This window comes from Nelusetta ayraudi, unplaced genomic scaffold (assembly GCF_046127955.1).
Source record: "Nelusetta ayraudi isolate G7.1 ecotype Tasmania unplaced genomic scaffold, CSIRO-AGI_Nayr_v1 ptg000031l, whole genome shotgun sequence".
Taxonomy (NCBI): Eukaryota; Metazoa; Chordata; class Actinopteri; order Tetraodontiformes; family Monacanthidae; genus Nelusetta; species Nelusetta ayraudi.
This window is the reverse complement of record NW_027466081.1, coordinates 6,677,373-6,695,888: the sequence shown is the minus strand read 5'-3', so window position 1 is coordinate 6,695,888 and position 18,516 is coordinate 6,677,373. Positions and strand designations below refer to the sequence as shown.

Below are 18,516 nucleotides of genomic sequence, written 5' to 3'. Positions count from 1 at the left end.
TTTAAAATCTCATGACTACACCGCCCACTCTGTTTCATTTTAACAAGATCATGCACTATTCCAGATAAATGGAACGGTGCACCTGCTTCACTGTGTTGCTGACAGCCGACTTGTGACCCTTTTTTTTCTCCAGGGTCTCATCATGCTTGAGAAAGAGTTGGCATATCTTGGCAGCGTGTGCGCTGCTGCTCTGATGAAGAAAGACCTGGCTCTCCCGATAGGTACATAAATAGCGGACAACAAGCTGTGCTGCTGCAAATGAGAGATTTTTCTCTGAAACATAATGTGACGCGTGGGTGACTTTAATCCTTTTTGTCTTTTAAAATGCAAGGTAATGAGCTGGAGGAGGATCTTGAGATTCTCGAGGAGGCCTCTCTGCAGGTGAGTTTTCTTCTCAGAGACAACACGCATTTCTTTGTCTTATTGTGTCGTTGACAAGGTTTTAATCCTCGTTCTTTCTACCTCGATTCAGGTGTGCAAGTCTCACTCTGGGATTCTGGGAAAGGGCCTGGCCCTGTCTCACTCCCCCACCATCCTGGAAGCTCTGGAGGGAAATCTGCCCCTGCACCTCCAAACCAATGAGCACTCTTTCCTCGAGGACTTCATCATGTGCGTGCAGAGCTCAAGTGGAGGACGCCTGGCGAGGTAAATGTTTGTAAGAGAAGTCACCTTGCCGAGCTGCTGGCCACCCTGCTGGGATCTGTCAAGTTTGTTTTGCGTGACAAGCAGATAATTGTGTATTTTAGACCTGAAGATCTTATCTTCAACACACATGCATGTGGCTTTCTGTCCAGGTGGCTGCAACCGGACTCGTACGCAGACCCCCAGAAGACGGCTCTCATCTTGAACAAAGACGACATACGCTGCGGATGGCCGGCCACCGTGGTGGTGCAGACCAAAGACCAGTACGGAGATGTGGTGCATGTTCCCAACATGAAGGTCAGGATAACTGGGATTTCTTTGGAATATTTTCCATAATTGTCACATTTAAGAGTAGCTAATTTTTCTCTATAATTTACAAGCCTTGCTCAAGCATCACCTGTATCCCGTCTCCAGGTGGAGGTCAAGGCCGTTCCAGTCTCGCAGAAGAAGTCGGTGCAGCCCGAAAATGTGAAAAAGCTTCAGCGGCTGCCCGGAGGCTCCTCGCCTTCGTCCACAGGCCCGGATCTGACTTTCGGAGGGTTGCCCACGCCAAAGCTGGAGGCCACATACGAGCCCATGATCGTGAAAGAGGCTCGATACATTGCCATTACCATGATGAAGGTGAGACGCACAGAAGAAGTTCACGAGTTGCTGGGAAGTCAAGGTTGTTTCAGTAAAGAAGCTGTGCATTCATTTTTATATATCCAGCCCCATGTGACCTATTTTAAGTAGCATCAGTTTAGATCTGCAAGTATAGAAGTATCTGGTTAGTCAAGAAAAATAGCACTGACTAGCACTTAATCCTATTTATAAACACTTGTAACAGGCGTTTCAGTGCATGTCTTTGTCTTTATTGTATGATTTGATTTAAATGTTATTGTTTTAGTTTTAAGATTTTGTACTTCTGCTCTTTTTCTGTAGGCCTACGAAAACTACTCATTCGAAGAGTTGCGCTTTGCTTCCCCGACTCCAAAGAGGTAAGTAAGATGATACAGGAGCAAAGAACTTTTTCTGGTAACATACAGTCCAACTTACCGTTTCTCAACAGACCCAGTGAGAACATGCTGATCCGTGCCAACACTGATGGAACCTACAGTGCCAACTGGACCCCGGGAGCAGTTGGCCTTTACACAATCCACGTCACAATTGATGGCATTGAAATAGGCAAGTCAACGGCTCGAAACTTCATCACAATAAGGAAAAAGAACGTTTTTAAAAGCCATTTCTTTTGTAACATTGCCCTGTTTTCGGTCTTTCCTTTCTCAGATGCTGGTTTAGAGGTGGAAGTCAAAGACCCCCCTAAAGGCATGATACCACCTGGCACTCAGATGGTGAAACCCAAAACTGAACCTCAGCCCAGCAAGGTGAGCTTTTCATATCAATAACTTCAGAATTAAAGCTATGTGCAGAGGATTGCCCTTTAACCGAGAACTGATGTCTGCAGGTCTGAGAGTCCAACGTGGAAGATATTGTAGATTCTTGCGTCAAAACTGCATAATGAAAATGAATGAGTTGATTGAATGATTTTTAGACTGCGTGGCATTATACTTGCTATGCTGTCAGGCTATCAATTGGCAGCGAGGTTGGTTGGCTGAGTTGTCCGTGTTGCAGATGGCCAGTGACTTCAGTATTATTTTGTAAAATATTTTCTCTAATCAGCAAGTTACAACTGGAAAAAGGACACCCTCATATTAATCCTTGTTTTGTGATGTCCCTCTCGATGTCTGCTGTCCTGTTTTAGGATTGGATTTAACAGCTTCTCCTTTGTTCTATTTCAAATGCACAGCTATATATTAGCCCGCCACCTGCTGGCTGTGCTTTGCACAACAGCATAGCTTTGCCAACACTTAGAGCTTTTCTTACACATATCTCTGCTCTTGAAATTTTTCTGTTTTATCCTAATTTTCTTTTTCTTTTTTTTCAACCTATCAGTTGATGTAGAAATTTGGTGTATTAGTTTTAGTTCATAGGTAAACTTTTGGCATTTCTTAAGTTTCCAGTTGGAAGTTGCTCACCTGACTGCGCAATGACATGGATTGCAATGAAGGCACCATGCTGCACTCTTAGTCTGTTCTGTGCGTCGTCAGCATAGGCAAGTTTTAGGAAAACGACCGGTTCTGCTGAAAGCATTCAAAACCTGCTCCTTCTATACATCTATCCACCTTCTTCTTTATCCTCCTGCTGCTGCTCTTGTCTTTCTCCTCTTCTTCTTTTTTTTTTTGTAATTTCCTGCCGCTCCTCATGGTCTCCATGTCCCCTCTGCTTCTCTCAGGTTCGCAAATTTGTGTCCAAGGACAGCGCAGGCCTGCGTGTGCGTAGTCACCCCTCTCTGCAAAGCGAACAGATAGGCATAGTGCATGTTAATGGAACCATCACTTTCATTGACGAGGTAATTGTCTCGAGACGAGGCGGAATGACGCTGTGTTTACTGCACATGGGTATGCTGTCTGAAGGGCTCTCCACTTTCATTTTCTCATGTCTGTGTATCAGTGAGCTAAAGTTACAAGTCTGGTATAATTCTACAGCTTTCCATTGGGCTCAAAAGTATTTTTGTGCTCTTTGTGTTGACTTCTATGCTTTGAATTTGGTTATTCTGTCTCTTAATGACTGTCGGTCTTCCTTCAAAGCTTAGAAATGTTTTGTTGTGATTTTATCTTGCTAACTCTCTGAGGCTGCACGACGGGTTGTGACACCTGCCCTTCAAAGCTCTAGTCCCGAATCTTCAAAACCTGAATATATTTCTTAAATATTGGGTGTACACATTATTTCCTACCCATCAGTACAAATAATTAACCGTGGTGGGGTTTAATCTTCCGCAAATAATTTGCACTGCTACTCTTTCAGAACCAATCCTGTTAATCATGTTAATTGTCTTAATTTGCCTCTAATTGGAGACTTTCCTGCAGCCTCAGTGATTCAGCGTGCGTGCGTGTGTGTGTGTGTGTATGTGCGTGCGTGCGTGCGTGTTGCAAAGTCTTCCTGCTCTTTCCGTTTCCATAGTAACAGGATGGCGTGGCCACACCCTGTTGCTTCTTTCCCCCTCCCATAGATCCACAATGATGATGGTGTTTGGCTCAGGCTCAATGATGAAACAGTAAAGAAGTATGTTCCCAGCATGAATGGGTACACTGAAGCCTGGTGCCTGTCTTTTAACCAGCACTTGGGCAGAAGCCTACTGGTCCCAGCTGACGTAAGTAGAAGGCCTGGACGGCAGACAGCTATTCGTTTTTTGGGGAAATGCACAGGGGACCGCCCCCCCCCCCCCCCCCCCCCCCCCCCCCCTTCGTTGTGAACACTACTGTTTTTTTTTTTAGGATTCTGGACTTTGATTTGCTTTGCGAAATGATACCAAGCATGGTGAAATTGCTGCTTTTGTCAGTTTACACCCGTTGGGTTTTTCTCTGGCATGAAAAATGTTTGAGAACCACGAGAGCGATTTCATTTTCTACTAACACAATGCAAAGGGTGCAGCGGCTAGGATTTTGCATGCATTGCAACACATGTTTAGCGGCTCACGATGACGCGCTGGTCAGATGCAACACTCACTCAAACTTGCAGGTAGATTTTATTTTATCGCGTTGACAAATAACCCCAGTGCATGAACTGAGAAACACTGGAAAGAAAAAAAAGAGTCTTTATTAGCGAACAATTCCACCCTTGTGAGTGGAGTTGGGTTATTTTGGACTGTTAAGTCATCATTGCCTCTCACTCACAATTCATAAGCACTCAATGCAGCATGGAAGAACGGGCGCTCCATGCCACAAAAACCGCCGGAGAGAAATGAAGGGTTCCGATGAATGCAGTCAGAGGGAGTAAATTTGAGCAGTTTACTGTTGACGTCCAGGTGGTTTTCTGTCATGAAGCACAAACACGGCTCCGCGGTATCTTACCATGGGACACAGCACCTCTTTGCCTCTACAATTCCCACTCCGGCTTTGGGATGCTTTAGCTGCCCGCGAGGCTTCCATGCGAGGTCTCGATCTGAACAGCATGACACACTACATCACCCTGGTTGGGGGATTTTTTTGGAAGTTTCTCGTTCACACGTCTTTGTTTTGTGGCCACAGTTTGGTAAGTGCTCGAACCTTTTGACGTGATCGGACATTTGGGTACCTCACGACTTTGCGATCTGGCCTGCCTGACCTGCCGGCCATGTTAAAAAAAAAAAAAAAAATCCTTCCAAAAAAATACACAAGCACTTTCTCTCTCCATCCTGTTCTCGTTCTTCTCTCATCTGCTGTTTCTTGACTGTCTCACAATCTGTTGCTCAGAGTGTCTTTAACGCTAGCCAAGGAGTCCGAGATATCGGCTTTTTGTCGTGGACTCCCTTAACTATATTCCCGCCACAGGTGAGTTGTATAAAGGAGGGATATATAGCTTGACACACTAGTCTGTCGTCCGCCCGTTGCTCCCTCTAAACCCTTTGGTACATCGTAGTCGTGAAGCTTCACAGCCACACAGAGGTTGTTGCATGGTTGACTTGAAATGTGATGATGCTGTTAGTCAGGTGTTCTGAACTCCGGCTGTAATCCCTGTTTTTTTGTTTTTGCTTTTGTTTTTTGTTTTTTGAGTGTTAAATAATGATTGCACAGGCTTGTATGTTGCATGTAGTCGAGGATAATCATGGCCAGTTTGTTGCATGAGGTCTTGTGACAAAGACGTCTGATGGCATGCCCCCAGTCAGACCACACAACCATTACTGTCGTTGTGCAATAGCATCAGTGGGGTTGAGGGTCAGGGATTGGGAATGTCACTGCCAGTGAAGCTCTACGTGTAGGAATTTTCATCTGATAATTGTAAAATGGGAATACTTAAGTTGGAACGATGCTGCATCTTGCAATATTAAGTAAATAAAAAAAAAAAAAAAATCTGACATTTTTGGCACTGCTTGATTTTAAAGGATATATTAACCTTTTCCTTTGAGCTTTAAAAAAAGCTGATGACATTATTGCCCCTCCCATTGTTGTCATCCGCTTATCCGGATAAGCAGCACAATTTCACCCCGTTATAATATTAAATCCTGTTTTTTATCCAAACCATTACTGTTCCTCACTAAAGCTCACTTTTTAAACTTTTTTTTTTTTTTTTTTTAAATCGTAACCTGACATCTGGCCTCGTCTCACCTCTTACATTTAAAAAAAATAAAAAAATCTATCTATCCTGGTGCTCTGTTCCCTGTGCCCTAATTTCTGCTTTTACCTCTTGCAGGAGGTCAGAGGCCAATCGGAGGAGAGCGTAAAGGAGGTGAGCAGCTGCCCTTCCCACGAGGCCCCCAGTGGGGCGCAGAGCAGGGCAGGGCAGGGCGGCGGCCCGGGGCTTTATAAGGTAGTGAAGACCGGCCCCTCAGGTCACAACATCAGAAGCTGGCCAAACCTTAGGGGTATCCCCATTGGAATGTTAGTACTTGGCAACATGGTCAAGGCCATAGGCGAGGTACGCACTCACCCCGAATGATGCCATGTGTTCTCTGTGCCAGGGCTTCAATAAATAAAATACGGATCACTCGAGCTCGCTGTCACTAATGATCGATAAGGGCGGCCGCGTCTCTCAGAAATGAGTCTCTCCCCCCCTTTTTGTTTTTTCTTGAAATGAACTGATCAAACAAATGGTTGCAGTGTAAAAGAATGCGGCGGCTCCTCTAACAAGAATACATCAATGCTTCCGGGTGTGGGGTGTGCAATTCTCTGTCTACGCCCTCTCGACGACTCTGGTGGCTGCGACACTTGTTTTTTTTTTTTTTTTGTTTGTTTTTTTTGCCTGCTTCTTGACTTACTAACTTCAGTTTTGTTAAATTCATTGCAGCTTCTGGGGCGTCCCGCTCTCTCTCTCTCTCTGCAGCGGACGTCCGTTCGCAGAATGCGGCTGCCCTTTGCGTGCTTCTACTCTCTATATCTCTCTCTCCCTTTCTCACACTCTATCCAGCCCATTCACTTTGACACTCTGAATCGTGCACATTTCCCTATGGCCTGACGGTGCGTGGCAATTCCCCTGTTTGCAATGTGACCTTTCACTGGCTGCTGTGGTGTGTCATGCTGTTCTGGTGGTGGTTTCCTCCTTGCGTATTGCAGTGGTGCGGGTGGAAGAGGGAGGGCTGCTGATTATACTAATACTTCCAGCTATGTCTCCGTCTAAAATCTCACCTATTTCAAAAACCTGATCTGAATGGACCTCATGCACTTGTGTTATTCTTCCTTTATCGTGGACTTTTGATTTTTCGCTCCGTCAAACTCGTCAGTGATTGCAGATAACAAAACCTAAGTCATGTGCTGCACCCTCTACGGGTCAATCATCTTGAATTGAATGTTTGCATATTATCAGTATACTCATTTGCTTTTTTTTTTTTTTTTTTTTGATAATGTTGATGAACGTGGTTGATATTTTGAAATGTTAATGAGGGTTGACAGATTGTGATGTGTCATGTGTGCTTGGCTGCTTTCTACTGCCGGCCGTGTGTGAGTGTGGATAAAGAGTGCCGTTTTTGTGGCAGGTGATCAACTCAGAGGGGACCTGGGTACAGCTGGATAAGAACAGTGTAGTAGAGTTCTGTGAGAGCGATGAAGGGGAGGCCTGGTCGCTGGCCAGAGACCGCGGAGGGAATCAGTATCTTCGCCACAACGACGGTAAGCTTTTTCGCCATGCGGCGGCGAAACTCTGCGAGCCTCCGGCTTGGGACCGACCGCCAGACGACGTGGTTTTTCGTTTTGCTCCTCCAGAACAAACGCTGGAACACGGGGCGCAGACGCCTCCGCCCAGCCCCTTCTCTGTGCAGGCCTTCAACAGAGCCACCACGTCCAACGGGGCGCAGGGCTTCGACTACGGCATCTCCAACAACAAAGGTAAAGGCAACGCGGTGTTGAGTCGGTGTCGAGACCAAGTCACATATTCTTAGGACATTTGCTGTAAAGGTCCCATATCATGCAACGGCTGATTTTAAATACCCATACTCCAGTGTAGCAGCCTTGCATGATCAACTATGTGATGAAACATGAGAAAACAGCCTTCTTCATGTTTGGAAAGGGGACATGAACAAGCATTGTCCACAAGTGATGGAACAGAATGAGGAAAACAGATGGGGAGTCAGAAACAGTGGAAAGATATTCTTATTGAAACCATTTCTAAAGGGAATTGGGTTTCATGTGGGACCTTTTTAAGCATCTCATTTGTTCTGCCTGTGTCCCTTTTCTAAACCACGTATTCCTCTTTGATTTGTGACCTCTTCAGCGCTTCACAACATCTGAGTTCACTCTTCACACTTCCCTTCATTCACTCTCCCCTCGACCTCGACTCTTTATTGAGCTCGTGACACCTTTCTCATGCATTTTGTTTTTTTCCTGTAACCTAATCCTACCTGTAGTCACACTGCACAGTTCCGTCCAAACGGTCCACCACACAACAACGGGACGCCGCTAATCGAGTCACCCTTCCTTATGTACATATAAACGCACAAGTTGTACACAATTGCAAATAGTCAGCCACGGATCTTTGTGCTCTACTTTTGCATGCTAATGCTTTTTGTTGCGGTTACCTTGTGCCTGACATTGCTTAAAATGTCGGGCATGTCGTCACGTCTGCATGGCATCATCAATGGGCTTTTGTTTATTCTGACACTCTGGTTGTACTCTTTAAATCCTCAGCGTTATAGTTCTTAAATGTTTGGCGCAACATGGGGCCTATATGATTCCATATAATTTGAATCAGTCTTCATTATCAAAGATTCACTTTTCACTAAGTTTCTGCGGAGCTGGCAGTTTTCTCAGCTGCTTTTCAAACAGCGATGTCAAACTTTGGCCAGACACCAATGAGCATTGAGATGGCGACATTTGGTATTTTAGTGCTTTATTCTTTCATCCTGCAACGGCTCCATTTCCACTTATCATTGCACAAATGCATTACCAAACATTATATAGAGATTTCATTTTTATGCAAAATCAATTCTCTCCAAAAAATACCCTATTTTTACTGCGAACCAGAATATAGCAGGTACAGAAATGTACAAAACATATTTTTTTTCGACTCTTGGAGGCCTTGTGTCTTAACAAGAAGCTGACCGTACACCAGTTTGGATTTTCTTTGGAGACCAAGTGACCTGTCTTTTCTACAAATATGCACTCTGTCGATTATTGGCCTCTCGAGAGAAGCTTGCGGTTTCGGCCTGCAGTTAATGAAGCGGAAATAGATTTAGACCGTAAAGTAAAACAAACATTATAAAGTATTGTTTATTCGGGAGGCTTTATTGCGACCTCTAGGCTGGTGAGTCTAGTTCTCTTTTCATGCTTGCTGATATCTCACCAAAGTTGGGAATGTGTGAGTTTAGGTTCCTCCTGTCGCCTAAAATGGACAAATTGATCGACTCAGTGAAGAACTGACGTGCGCTTCCTCACCACGTGACTTTCCAGACCAGTTGCTTCTCATGCAGTTTGTTTTCTATCGGCCACATTTACATGAATCCTACCCGATCCGGGTAGTCGTATTCTTCCTCCCATGACGCTCATTCTAGTCCAGACCGAATAGCTAAATATAAGGAAAGCAACCTCTTGTCACCCCCTTTGGAAACCTCAGACCATAGCATAAGCTGTAGTTTCCACCCCTCCCCCCATCCTCTGTCTCCATGTTTGCAGGTGACCGGTTGAGTGCCATACTGAATTCCATTCAGTCTGGGCCCTTCCTCTCAGCAGCTCCCTCCACTTCCGTATTTGAGCAAGCAGCCCAACCTCCCTCCTCCTCCTCTTCCTCCTCCTCTTCCTCCTCCTCCTCTCTTGTCCACAGCCCATTTGTGTTTGGACAGTCCCCCTCCCAACTGTCTCAGCCACAACCACAGCTTCTGAGTAAGTCTGTCTCGCTTTCTGACAGCGCTTGGTTGCACAGGTGTTGACCCTTTTTCCTCCTTGCTTTTTATTTGTCCTGCTCCTGATCTGTTCTGCTTCTAAACGTCCCGCTGTGTCGGATTTTCTGGGTGGGCGTTCGTCATAGGTGGCACATAAAGGCGCGGGTATATCCGTCTGTGCCCAAATATCCTTAACAAGGCAAAACATAAGGTGTATTTAAATTAGATGATATCGTGAATCACTGACCCAGCAGGTTTTTTTACTTTCCACTTTGTGGAAACAAGATTTCCTGCCGAAACAATAGACTAAATGTCTTGTTAAGGCATATTTTTTTTGCGACTGTTAAGTAAATGATGAGCTTCTCTGCTTGACCTCCTTTTGCATCCGCCTTGTCATTTTCATCCTCACCCCGCTGTGGTAACGGACCTACCAACTTTTTATTTTTATTTTTTTTTGCATCCGAGCCAGTCCAGAACATCACGACAAATCCATATTAATACAATCCAAATCATAATGATTGTCCTACTGGATTAAAGTGTAAGTGTATCAATTAGAAGGATTTAATTAGAATTAACATTTTTTTTTTTTTTTTTTACTTATTTTAATTGTCCAATATCCTCCTGAAAATGTTAAACATCAGGATATAATAAATGCACTAATGCTTCAGCTTTACTTAATTGTTTTTTTTTTGATAGTGCAATATAGATAATTGCAATAGGTTCAGAAAATAAGTTGCACATATGTTTATTACTTAATTAATTGCTTAATGTGTTCTCTCGACTTGGCATTTAGGTCAATTTTAGTACAAGATGAACAAACACCAAATGCCGCCTTTACAAGTGGGGACGTTAAATTAAAATCACCAGTTGCGACTCAACAACTCCACTAAGACACTAAGATTTTCTTACACCAACATACAGTATATGCCGAGTTTCTCTGTACATGTCATACCAGTTTTTCTTGCTTCTTTTGACTGCTGTTGTCTGTTTCTTCAACACTCACTTGTCCCAACCAGCTCTTTTGTTCTTTCTGCTCTTCTCTCTGTCTGTGCGGGGCCCTTCCGCCTCCCATGCCTTGTTCGCTTACCTGCTCCACTATGTTCCGCCTTAGATGGTTCGTCACGCAGCCTTGCTTCTCGTGAGCGTGTGCACAAAAACTGTGTGTCCGTGGCTGGGCATGGTACTGCTCTCTCATCTGTCGCTCTCAGGCCAAAGGGTGGGTAATAACAGCATGCAAGCCTCCGTTAGACAGAACAGAGGGTGGGTGCAAAAAAAAAAAATGGCAGGTCTGTCCCTCTCTCAAATGCTGACTTGTTTGAAGAAAGAAGAAAAAAGGATTAAATACAAATTTGCAATTGGAAAAAATAAACGTGTAAAAACGGTTTGATGTTAAATGGTTTCGTTTCCCTGGATGTTAATCTTGAGTCCCCTAATTGGCAATAAATGTTTCTACTGCTAAGTTACCACTTTAGCGAGATCCCATAGAGGTATTTTCAGGACTGGGCTGGAATCCATCTTTCATTTTTCTCTGCATAGTCCATAAACTTTGTCCATTCCAACTATTCACATCCAATAATAAGCAGAACTCAGCCAGTACATGAAGGACATACATCAGCATTAACATTTGTTGTACAAAGACAAACATTTTGTACAATTGGGACTTCAGTTTTTCATCTCTGTCAATGATTTGTCATTTTCAGACTCAACCAAGTACGCTCACTCTGTTCTTTAATGTATCTAGACAGTTTCTGATAGTGCATCCCAGACGTTTTCGACGTCTAACTACATTTGAATTGTCAATATTCAGGTGAGCGGGGAAACATAATACCTGGTGCACGTCCCATGTCCCCAGCCTCCAAACACCGGCAGGAGAATCGCCTGCCCAAGCAAGAGGGCCGAGGGAACCGCTCCTCCGAACAGAGCCGGGCCAAGATGGGCGACGGCGGAATCTCGGCCAGCGAAGCCCTCATCCTGCGCTCGGACACCGCCAAGCTGAGATCCGACTCCCACAGCCGCTCCCACTCCCCGAATCACAACACGCTGCAGGCCCTGAAAGCGGATGGGAGAACGCCCGGACTCCGTGGGGACTCTCCGAACCCCGGTTCTCGCTCCTCCTCTCCCAAACAAAAAGGCGGCTCCTCCCCTTCGGGCAGGTCCAGCCCCTCAAGCACCTCCCAGAACTCTTCAGCCCACCATGACAAGAACCTCCAACCTAAAGTCAGCCCTTCCTCCAAAGCACGCCTCGACCCTCCCAGGGAGAGATCCAAATCAGATTCGTACACCCTGGATCCGGAAACGCTCCGAAAGAAAAAGGTCCCTCTCACCGAGCCACTCAGGGGCAGGTCCACGTCTCCCAAACCCAAACTGTCGCCCAAAGACCCCAATAAAGGGGTCGTCAGCAATGTGGAGAACCGCGTTCCTTCTCCGCACGTCACCCAGGAGAACCTCCACAGCGAGGTGGTGGAAGTGTGCACCTCAAGCGCGCTCCTCTCCAACGACGAGGGCAACGATGAAAACGTGGAGGTGCGGAACTCCGAGGAGGGATCGTGCAAGGTGCACTTCAGCATCGGCAAGGCTCCCGTCAAAGAGGAGCTGGAGAGTCGCTCCTCGCCCAAAGTCAGCCGCAAGACCGCCAGCAGACACACGCGGCCCAAGAAGGACAAATCCGGGCCCCTGTTCAAAGGGGAGACGTCGTCGAGGGTCACGGAACCCGCCAAGCAGGCCATGTCGCCCTCGGTGGCCGAGTGCGCGCGCTCCGTCTTTGCAGCGTTCCTGTGGCACGAGGGAATCGTGCACGACGCCATGGCGTGCTCCTCCTTCCTCAAGTTCAACCCGGACCTGTCCAAAGAGCACGCCCCCATCCGTAGCTCGTTGGGCGGACAGGGCGCCGAGGAGAAGGAGAGCAAGCTGAAGAACCGCCACTCCCTGGAGATCTCCTCCGCGCTCAACATGTTCAACATCGCGCCGCACGGGCCCGACATCTCCAAGATGGGCAGCATCAACAAGAACAAGGTGCTGTCCATGCTGAAGGAGCCGCCGCTGCCTGAGAAGTGCGAGGACAGCAAGGGCGACGGCGCCCCCTTCGAGGCGACCGCTCACCCGACCATGAGGACCAAGTCCATCCTGCCGCTGACGCTGCAGCACCTGGTGGCCTTCTGGGAGGACATCTCCCTGGCCACCATCAAGGCGGCCACGCAGAACATGATCTTCCCCAGCCCGGGCTCCAGTGCCATACTGAAGAAGAAGGAGCACGAGAAAGACGGCAAGAAGGCCAAGAAGGAGAAGAAGAAGCGGGAGAAGGCCGAGGTTCGTCCCAGGGGGAACCTGTTCGGGGAGATGGCCCAGCTCGCCATGGGGGGCCCGGAGAAGGACACCATCTGCGAGCTGTGCGGGGAGTCGCACCCGTACCCCGTCACCTACCACATGAGGCAGGCTCACCCGGGTGAGAATTTGTTTTGTTTTTCATAAAATAATAATTCTTTATTGACAGACTCAAGGTCCATTAAAAACACATATAGAATCTAGACAACTATAAAAGATTAAAACATAGATACACATGTGCCCTCAGTGATTAAAATACATACAAATTATGGATCCAATATCCTGTATATCCAATATATATCCAATAATAAGGCTGGAGATATATATTCTTACTTTTGGTAGGGTCAGTTAAATACATAATAATCCCATTCCTACACTTACAGATCCAGTGTGTAAAATTTGGCTTGATATCTGATTTTTATATTATTATTACATTATATTATAACCTTTTTTTCTTTTTTCTTTTTTGCCCGGCAGGCTGCGGCCGCTACGCCGGAGGCCAGGGCTACAACAGCATTGGCCACTTCTGCGGCGGCTGGGCTGGCAACTGCGGCGACGGCGGAATCGGAGGCAGCACCTGGTACCTGGTGTGCGACCGCTGTCGGGAAAAATACCTGAGAGAAAAGCAAACCGCCGCCAGGGAAAAGGTAGCGCGAGTGTCCGCGAGGCGACTTTCGCCCGGGTGATTCTGCCTCCCGAGATGTATTTATTAAGGCGGCGTCGATGGTCTTGCAGGTGAAGCAGTCGAGGAAAAAGCCCCTGCAGGTGAAAACGCCCCGGGCGCTGCCCACCATGGAGGCCCACCAGGTGATCCGGGCCAACGCCCTCTTCCTGCTGTCCCTCAGCAGCGCGGCTGAGCCCAGCATGCTGTGCCACCACCCTCCCCGACCCCTTCACTCCCAGCTCCTCCCCAGCCTCAAGGAGGGCGTGTCGGACGACCTGCCCAATAAAATGGGCTGCCTCTACCTCCAGACACTTGCCAGGTATCTTGTCAGTTGGGTGCACAATGTCTCTTGTGAAAGGGAAAAAGCTGCAATAACTTGTGCCTCTCATTCTCTCCACATATCCGATCTCTTCAAGGCAACACACTGAAAACTTTGGAGGCTACCAGGACGACAACCTCTTCCAAGACGAGATGCGATACCTGCGCTCTACGTCCGTCCCGGCGCCGTACATTTCAGTCACGCCCGACGCCTGCCCCAACGTCTTCGAGGAGCCGGAAAGCAACATGAAGTCGATGCCGCCAAGGTATTGTGTCTCTACTCTGTCCATCCAACTCTGTCATCCAACGCTATCCATCCAACCATCCATCCATTCATCCATCCAACTCCATTCATCCATCCATCCATCCATCCACCCAACCATCCATTCATCCATCCAACTCCATTCATTCAACTCCATCCAACTCCATTCATCCATCCAACTCCATTCATCCGTCCATTCATCCATCCATCCATCCATCCATCCAACTCCATTCATTCATCCACCCAACCATCCATTCATCCATCCAACTTCATTCATCCATCATCCATACAACTCCATTCATCCATCCATCCATCCACCCAACCATCCAACTCCACCCAACCATCCAACTCCATTCATTCATCCACCCAACCATCCATTCATCCATCCAACTTCATTCATCCATCATCCATCCAACTCCATTCATCCATCCATCCATCCACCCAACCATCCAACTCCATTCATCCATCCAACTCCATTCATCCATTCATCCATCCATCCATCCATCCAACTCCATTCATCAATCCATCCATCCACCCAACCATCCATTCATCCATCCATCTACCCGACCATCCATTCATCCATCCATCCATCCAACTCCATCCACTCAACTCTATCCATCTCCATCCACCCATCCACCCATGCATCCATCCATCCATGCATCCAACTCCATCCACTCAACTCTATCCATCTCCATCCACCCATCTATCCATCCATGCCAAGGCAGGGTGACAACCTGGGAAAGTCACCAGTTTATCGCAGGGCAACATAAAAATACACTCATACACAAACCCACTGACACACCTGCTGACAATGTTGAATTCCCAATTGGCCTCAGATGCATGTTTTTTGGAATGTGGGAGAAAGCTTTGGGAACCCACACAGACACAGGGAGAACATGGGAACTCCACAACAGAAAAGGGCCCCTAACCCTGACATTGCACCAGTGTCGCTCCTCCGTAAGATGAATGATTAAATCCAGTGTTCTCCTCTTCAGCCTGGAGACCAGCCCGATCACAGACAGCGACACGGCCAAGCGCACCGTGTTCCAGAGGTCTTACTCCGTCGTGGCCTCCGAGTACGACAAGCAACACTCGCCGTCTCCCGCACGGGTCAAAGCCGTGCCCCGGCGCCGCGTCCACAGCGGCGACGCAGGTCTGTAACAGAGGAGCCGCCGGTCATGTTTAAAAGACAAGCGGTGCATCGTGTTTTAACAGCACTTTGTTGCCTCCGCCCTACAGAGGTGGGGTCCTCCCTGCTGCGGCACCCCTCCCCCGAGCTGTCCAGGCTGATCTCGGCCCACGGCTCCCTCAGCAAGGGGGAGAGGAACTTCCAGTGGCCCGTCCTGGCTTTTGTCATCCAGCACCACGACCTGGAGGGCCTGGAGGTGGCCATGAGGCACGCGCTCAGGAAGTCAGCCTGCAGGGTGTTTGCCATGGAGGTATAACTATAAACCACACTGGATCTCAGTGGATGCCATTATTGTTAAACCTTATTCTGCTTCTGCTGTGGTGACCGGAGGCTATTTGTTAGCGAGTACTTATGTTGCCAAAAATCATGAAATTCTGCAAAATATCCTAAGTGTGTGTGTTCTCCCCCCCAGGCTTTCAACTGGCTGCTGTGCAATGTGATCCAGACAACCTCCCTCCACGACATCCTCTGGCACTTTGTAGCATCTCTCACACCCTCGCCCTTCGAACCCGAGGACGAGGAAGAGGATGAAAACAAGGGGAATAAAGAAATTGTGGAGCAGGTAATGACTTTAAAAAAAAAGAGAGAGAGAAAAAAAAAAGACAGACCTACAGTGTTACTCTTGCTTTACCGTTGCACCTTCAGTTCTCAACTGCTCCTCTGCGCCCCCTACAGGAGAGGGACCTTGGCGTTTGCGAGCACCCCCTGTCTGACATTGTGATCGCTGGGGAGGCAGCGCATCCTCTCCCCCACACCTTCCACCGCCTCCTGCAGACCATCTCGGACCTCATGATGTCACTTCCAAGTGGCAGCTCACTTCAGCAGATGGCCCTCAGGTACAGTGTCTGATTAACTGCACAAACCCCTCAGGCTGGCAACATGGGACGAACTGATTTTAAATTATTCCAGGCGCGTATAATGATATGCATTTTTGAATTTATTCTGTGCAGTCGTGACCTTTCTTCAATGTCTAACTGTTTTTGATCCTCGAGTACATTTCACAGGAAAGTAATTTGAAGTCTTCTCTGTCTCTCTCTCCCTTTCTTTTAGATGCTGGAGCCTGAAATTCAAGCAGTCTGACCACCAGTTCCTTCACCAGAGCAACGTTTTCCATCACATCAATAATATCTTGTCCAAGTCGGACGATGGAGACAGCGAGGAGAGCTTCAACATCAGTGTGCAGTCGGGCTATGAAGCCATTAGCCAGGCAAGAACATCAAACTCGTAAATTAGCTACCTATTTTTTATTTTTCTTTATTTTAAATGCATCAGTCTCAGTGACATTGCTGTTCGTGTGCAATTGCAGGACCTGTGTCTGGTGACCTGTCTGAAGGACCTGACCAGTGTGGTGGACATGAAGACGTCCAGCCGTCCCGCCATGATCGGCAGTCTGACGGACGGGTCCACCGAGACCTTCTGGGAGTCTGGAGACGAGGACAAGAACAAAACTAAGAGCATCACCATCAGCTGTGTGAAAGGCATTAACGCGTCCAACATATCGGTCCATGTGGACAACTCCAGAGACATTGGGGTGAGGAGACTATAGGAATATGTGTACTAATGGAAATCGTGTCGTTGAATGAATTTAAATGTCATTTTTTTCATATCTTCAGAACAAAGTGACATCGGTGACATTCCTATGTGGAAAAGTTATCGAGGATCTCTGCAGAATCAAACAGGTACATAGTAAATATATAGTTGTTTAAAATCAAACTGAAGTGTTTAAACTCCGCTACAAGCACATTGAAACGCCATAACATCTCTGCGCCTCTCCATCCAAGGTCGACCTCGACTCGCGTCACATGGGCTGGGTGACGAGCGAGCTTCCCGGCGGGGATCACCACGTGATCAAGGTTGAGCTCAAGGGGCCGGAGAACACCCTGAGGGTGCGGCAGGTCAAGGTGCTTGGTTGGAAGGAAGGTGAAAGCATTAAGATTCTGGGCCAGATCTCCGCCAGCATGGCCCAACAGAAGAACTGCGAGGCCGAGACCTTGCGAGTGTTCCGTCTCATCACCTCGCAGGTGTGTACCAATTCCTCACTGTTGATCTCTGTGGTGCACGGCCAAACTGATGCCTTTCAATGTTTCCATGTGTGTTTTTGTAGGTCTTTGGTAAACTCATCTGTGGAGATGCAGAACCAACTCCGGAACAGGAGGAGAAAAACCTTCTCTCATCTCCTGAAGGCGAAGACAAGGTCTGCTGGGCCGCATCTAAACAAATGAACCTTCACATATTGATGTGTATTTACCTAGAAGGTGTTTTTATTCTATTTATTCTGCTTTCGTGCTTAGGTGCCGTCTGATGCTGACCTCAAAGAGCACATGGTCGGAATCATTTTCAGTCGGAGCAAACTGACCAACCTCCAGAAACAGGTAGACGTTTGTCCGCAAAAACAAGTCAACGCAGTATCACTTGAATTCCCGAAATTCTCTGCATGCCACACACCTCGCTTTTATGACTCTGCCTTCCAGGTGTGCGCGCACATCGTCCAAGCCATCCGCATGGAGGCCACGCGCGTGAGGGAGGAGTGGGAGCACGCCATCTCCAGCAAGGAGAACGCCAACTCGCAGCCCAGCGACGACGACGCCTCCTCGGACGCCTACTGCTTCGAGCTGCTGTCCATGGTGCTGGCCCTGAGCGGCTCCAACGTGGGCCGGCAGTACCTGGCGCAGCAGCTGACGCTGCTGCAAGACCTCTTCTCGCTGCTGCACACGGCTTCCCCCAGAGTGCAGAGACAGGTGGGCGGGATTTTTTGCGAGCACGTGCAGGTTTTAGTCTTGAATGAGAAGATCTTGGCAAGTTCATTATGTGAAAACTCCTCTTCCTCCTCCTACCCCTCCTCCTCTACTTCCTCTTCTTTCTTCTCCTCTTCCTCCTCCCACTCCTTTCCTACTCCTTCTCCTTTTCGTCTTCCATCCCCTCCTCCTTGTCTTCCCTTTCCTCCTCCTCTACTTCCTCTTCTTCCTCCTTCCTTTTCCCCTGTTTCCCTCCTCTTCCTCCTCCCACTCCTTTCCTACTCCTCTTCTTCCTCTTCCTCTTCCTCCTCCCCCCACTCCTATCCTACTCATTCTCCTTTTCCTCTTCCATTCACCCCCTTCCTCCTCTTCCCCTCTTCTTCCTCCAGCTGCTTCTCCTCCTCCTTCTCATTGCCTCGGATTTATTCTCTCTCTCCATCCACTCTCACCTCTGCCCCTCTGACATGAAAAATGTTGCATTAGAGATGTTTGATGCCTTTTTAAAAAACAGCAGTATGATAATAAAACAATGTGTGACACAGCCTCTGCTTCCACCTCCGT

At 47.6% G+C, this 18,516-nt stretch overlaps 1 protein-coding gene across 17 annotated transcripts in view; it reads left to right on the top strand.

Moving 5' to 3' along the window:
* mycbp2 (MYC binding protein 2) overlaps positions 1-18,516 on the top strand; it is a 51,034-nt gene that overhangs the window by 27,669 nt on the left and 4,849 nt on the right. For 5 of the 17 annotated variants that reach the window (XM_076031132.1, XM_076031127.1, XM_076031131.1 and 2 more), the window contains 30 exons: positions 134-221; positions 332-381; positions 473-645; positions 795-939; positions 1,057-1,263; positions 1,564-1,619; positions 1,691-1,806; positions 1,909-2,006; positions 2,915-3,031; positions 3,692-3,832; positions 5,851-6,075; positions 7,130-7,262; positions 7,356-7,478; positions 9,261-9,467; positions 10,578-10,682; positions 11,274-12,908; positions 13,265-13,434; positions 13,523-13,770; positions 13,868-14,035; positions 15,027-15,184; positions 15,271-15,470; positions 15,633-15,782; positions 15,896-16,056; positions 16,271-16,427; positions 16,527-16,751; positions 16,834-16,899; positions 17,002-17,241; positions 17,325-17,414; positions 17,512-17,592; positions 17,692-17,958. In XM_076031132.1, the coding sequence (XP_075887247.1) occupies positions 134-221; positions 332-381; positions 473-645; positions 795-939; positions 1,057-1,263; positions 1,564-1,619; positions 1,691-1,806; positions 1,909-2,006; positions 2,915-3,031; positions 3,692-3,832; positions 5,851-6,075; positions 7,130-7,262; positions 7,356-7,478; positions 9,261-9,467; positions 10,578-10,682; positions 11,274-12,908; positions 13,265-13,434; positions 13,523-13,770; positions 13,868-14,035; positions 15,027-15,184; positions 15,271-15,470; positions 15,633-15,782; positions 15,896-16,056; positions 16,271-16,427; positions 16,527-16,751; positions 16,834-16,899; positions 17,002-17,241; positions 17,325-17,414; positions 17,512-17,592; positions 17,692-17,958 (6,000 nt within the window). The remainder of the gene's footprint in view (positions 1-133; positions 222-331; positions 382-472; positions 646-794; positions 940-1,056; positions 1,264-1,563; positions 1,620-1,690; positions 1,807-1,908; positions 2,007-2,914; positions 3,032-3,691; positions 3,833-5,850; positions 6,076-7,129; positions 7,263-7,355; positions 7,479-9,260; positions 9,468-10,577; positions 10,683-11,273; positions 12,909-13,264; positions 13,435-13,522; positions 13,771-13,867; positions 14,036-15,026; positions 15,185-15,270; positions 15,471-15,632; positions 15,783-15,895; positions 16,057-16,270; positions 16,428-16,526; positions 16,752-16,833; positions 16,900-17,001; positions 17,242-17,324; positions 17,415-17,511; positions 17,593-17,691; positions 17,959-18,516) is intronic. The other 12 variants (XM_076031135.1, XM_076031128.1, XM_076031140.1 and 9 more) reach the window with 12 other exon arrangements.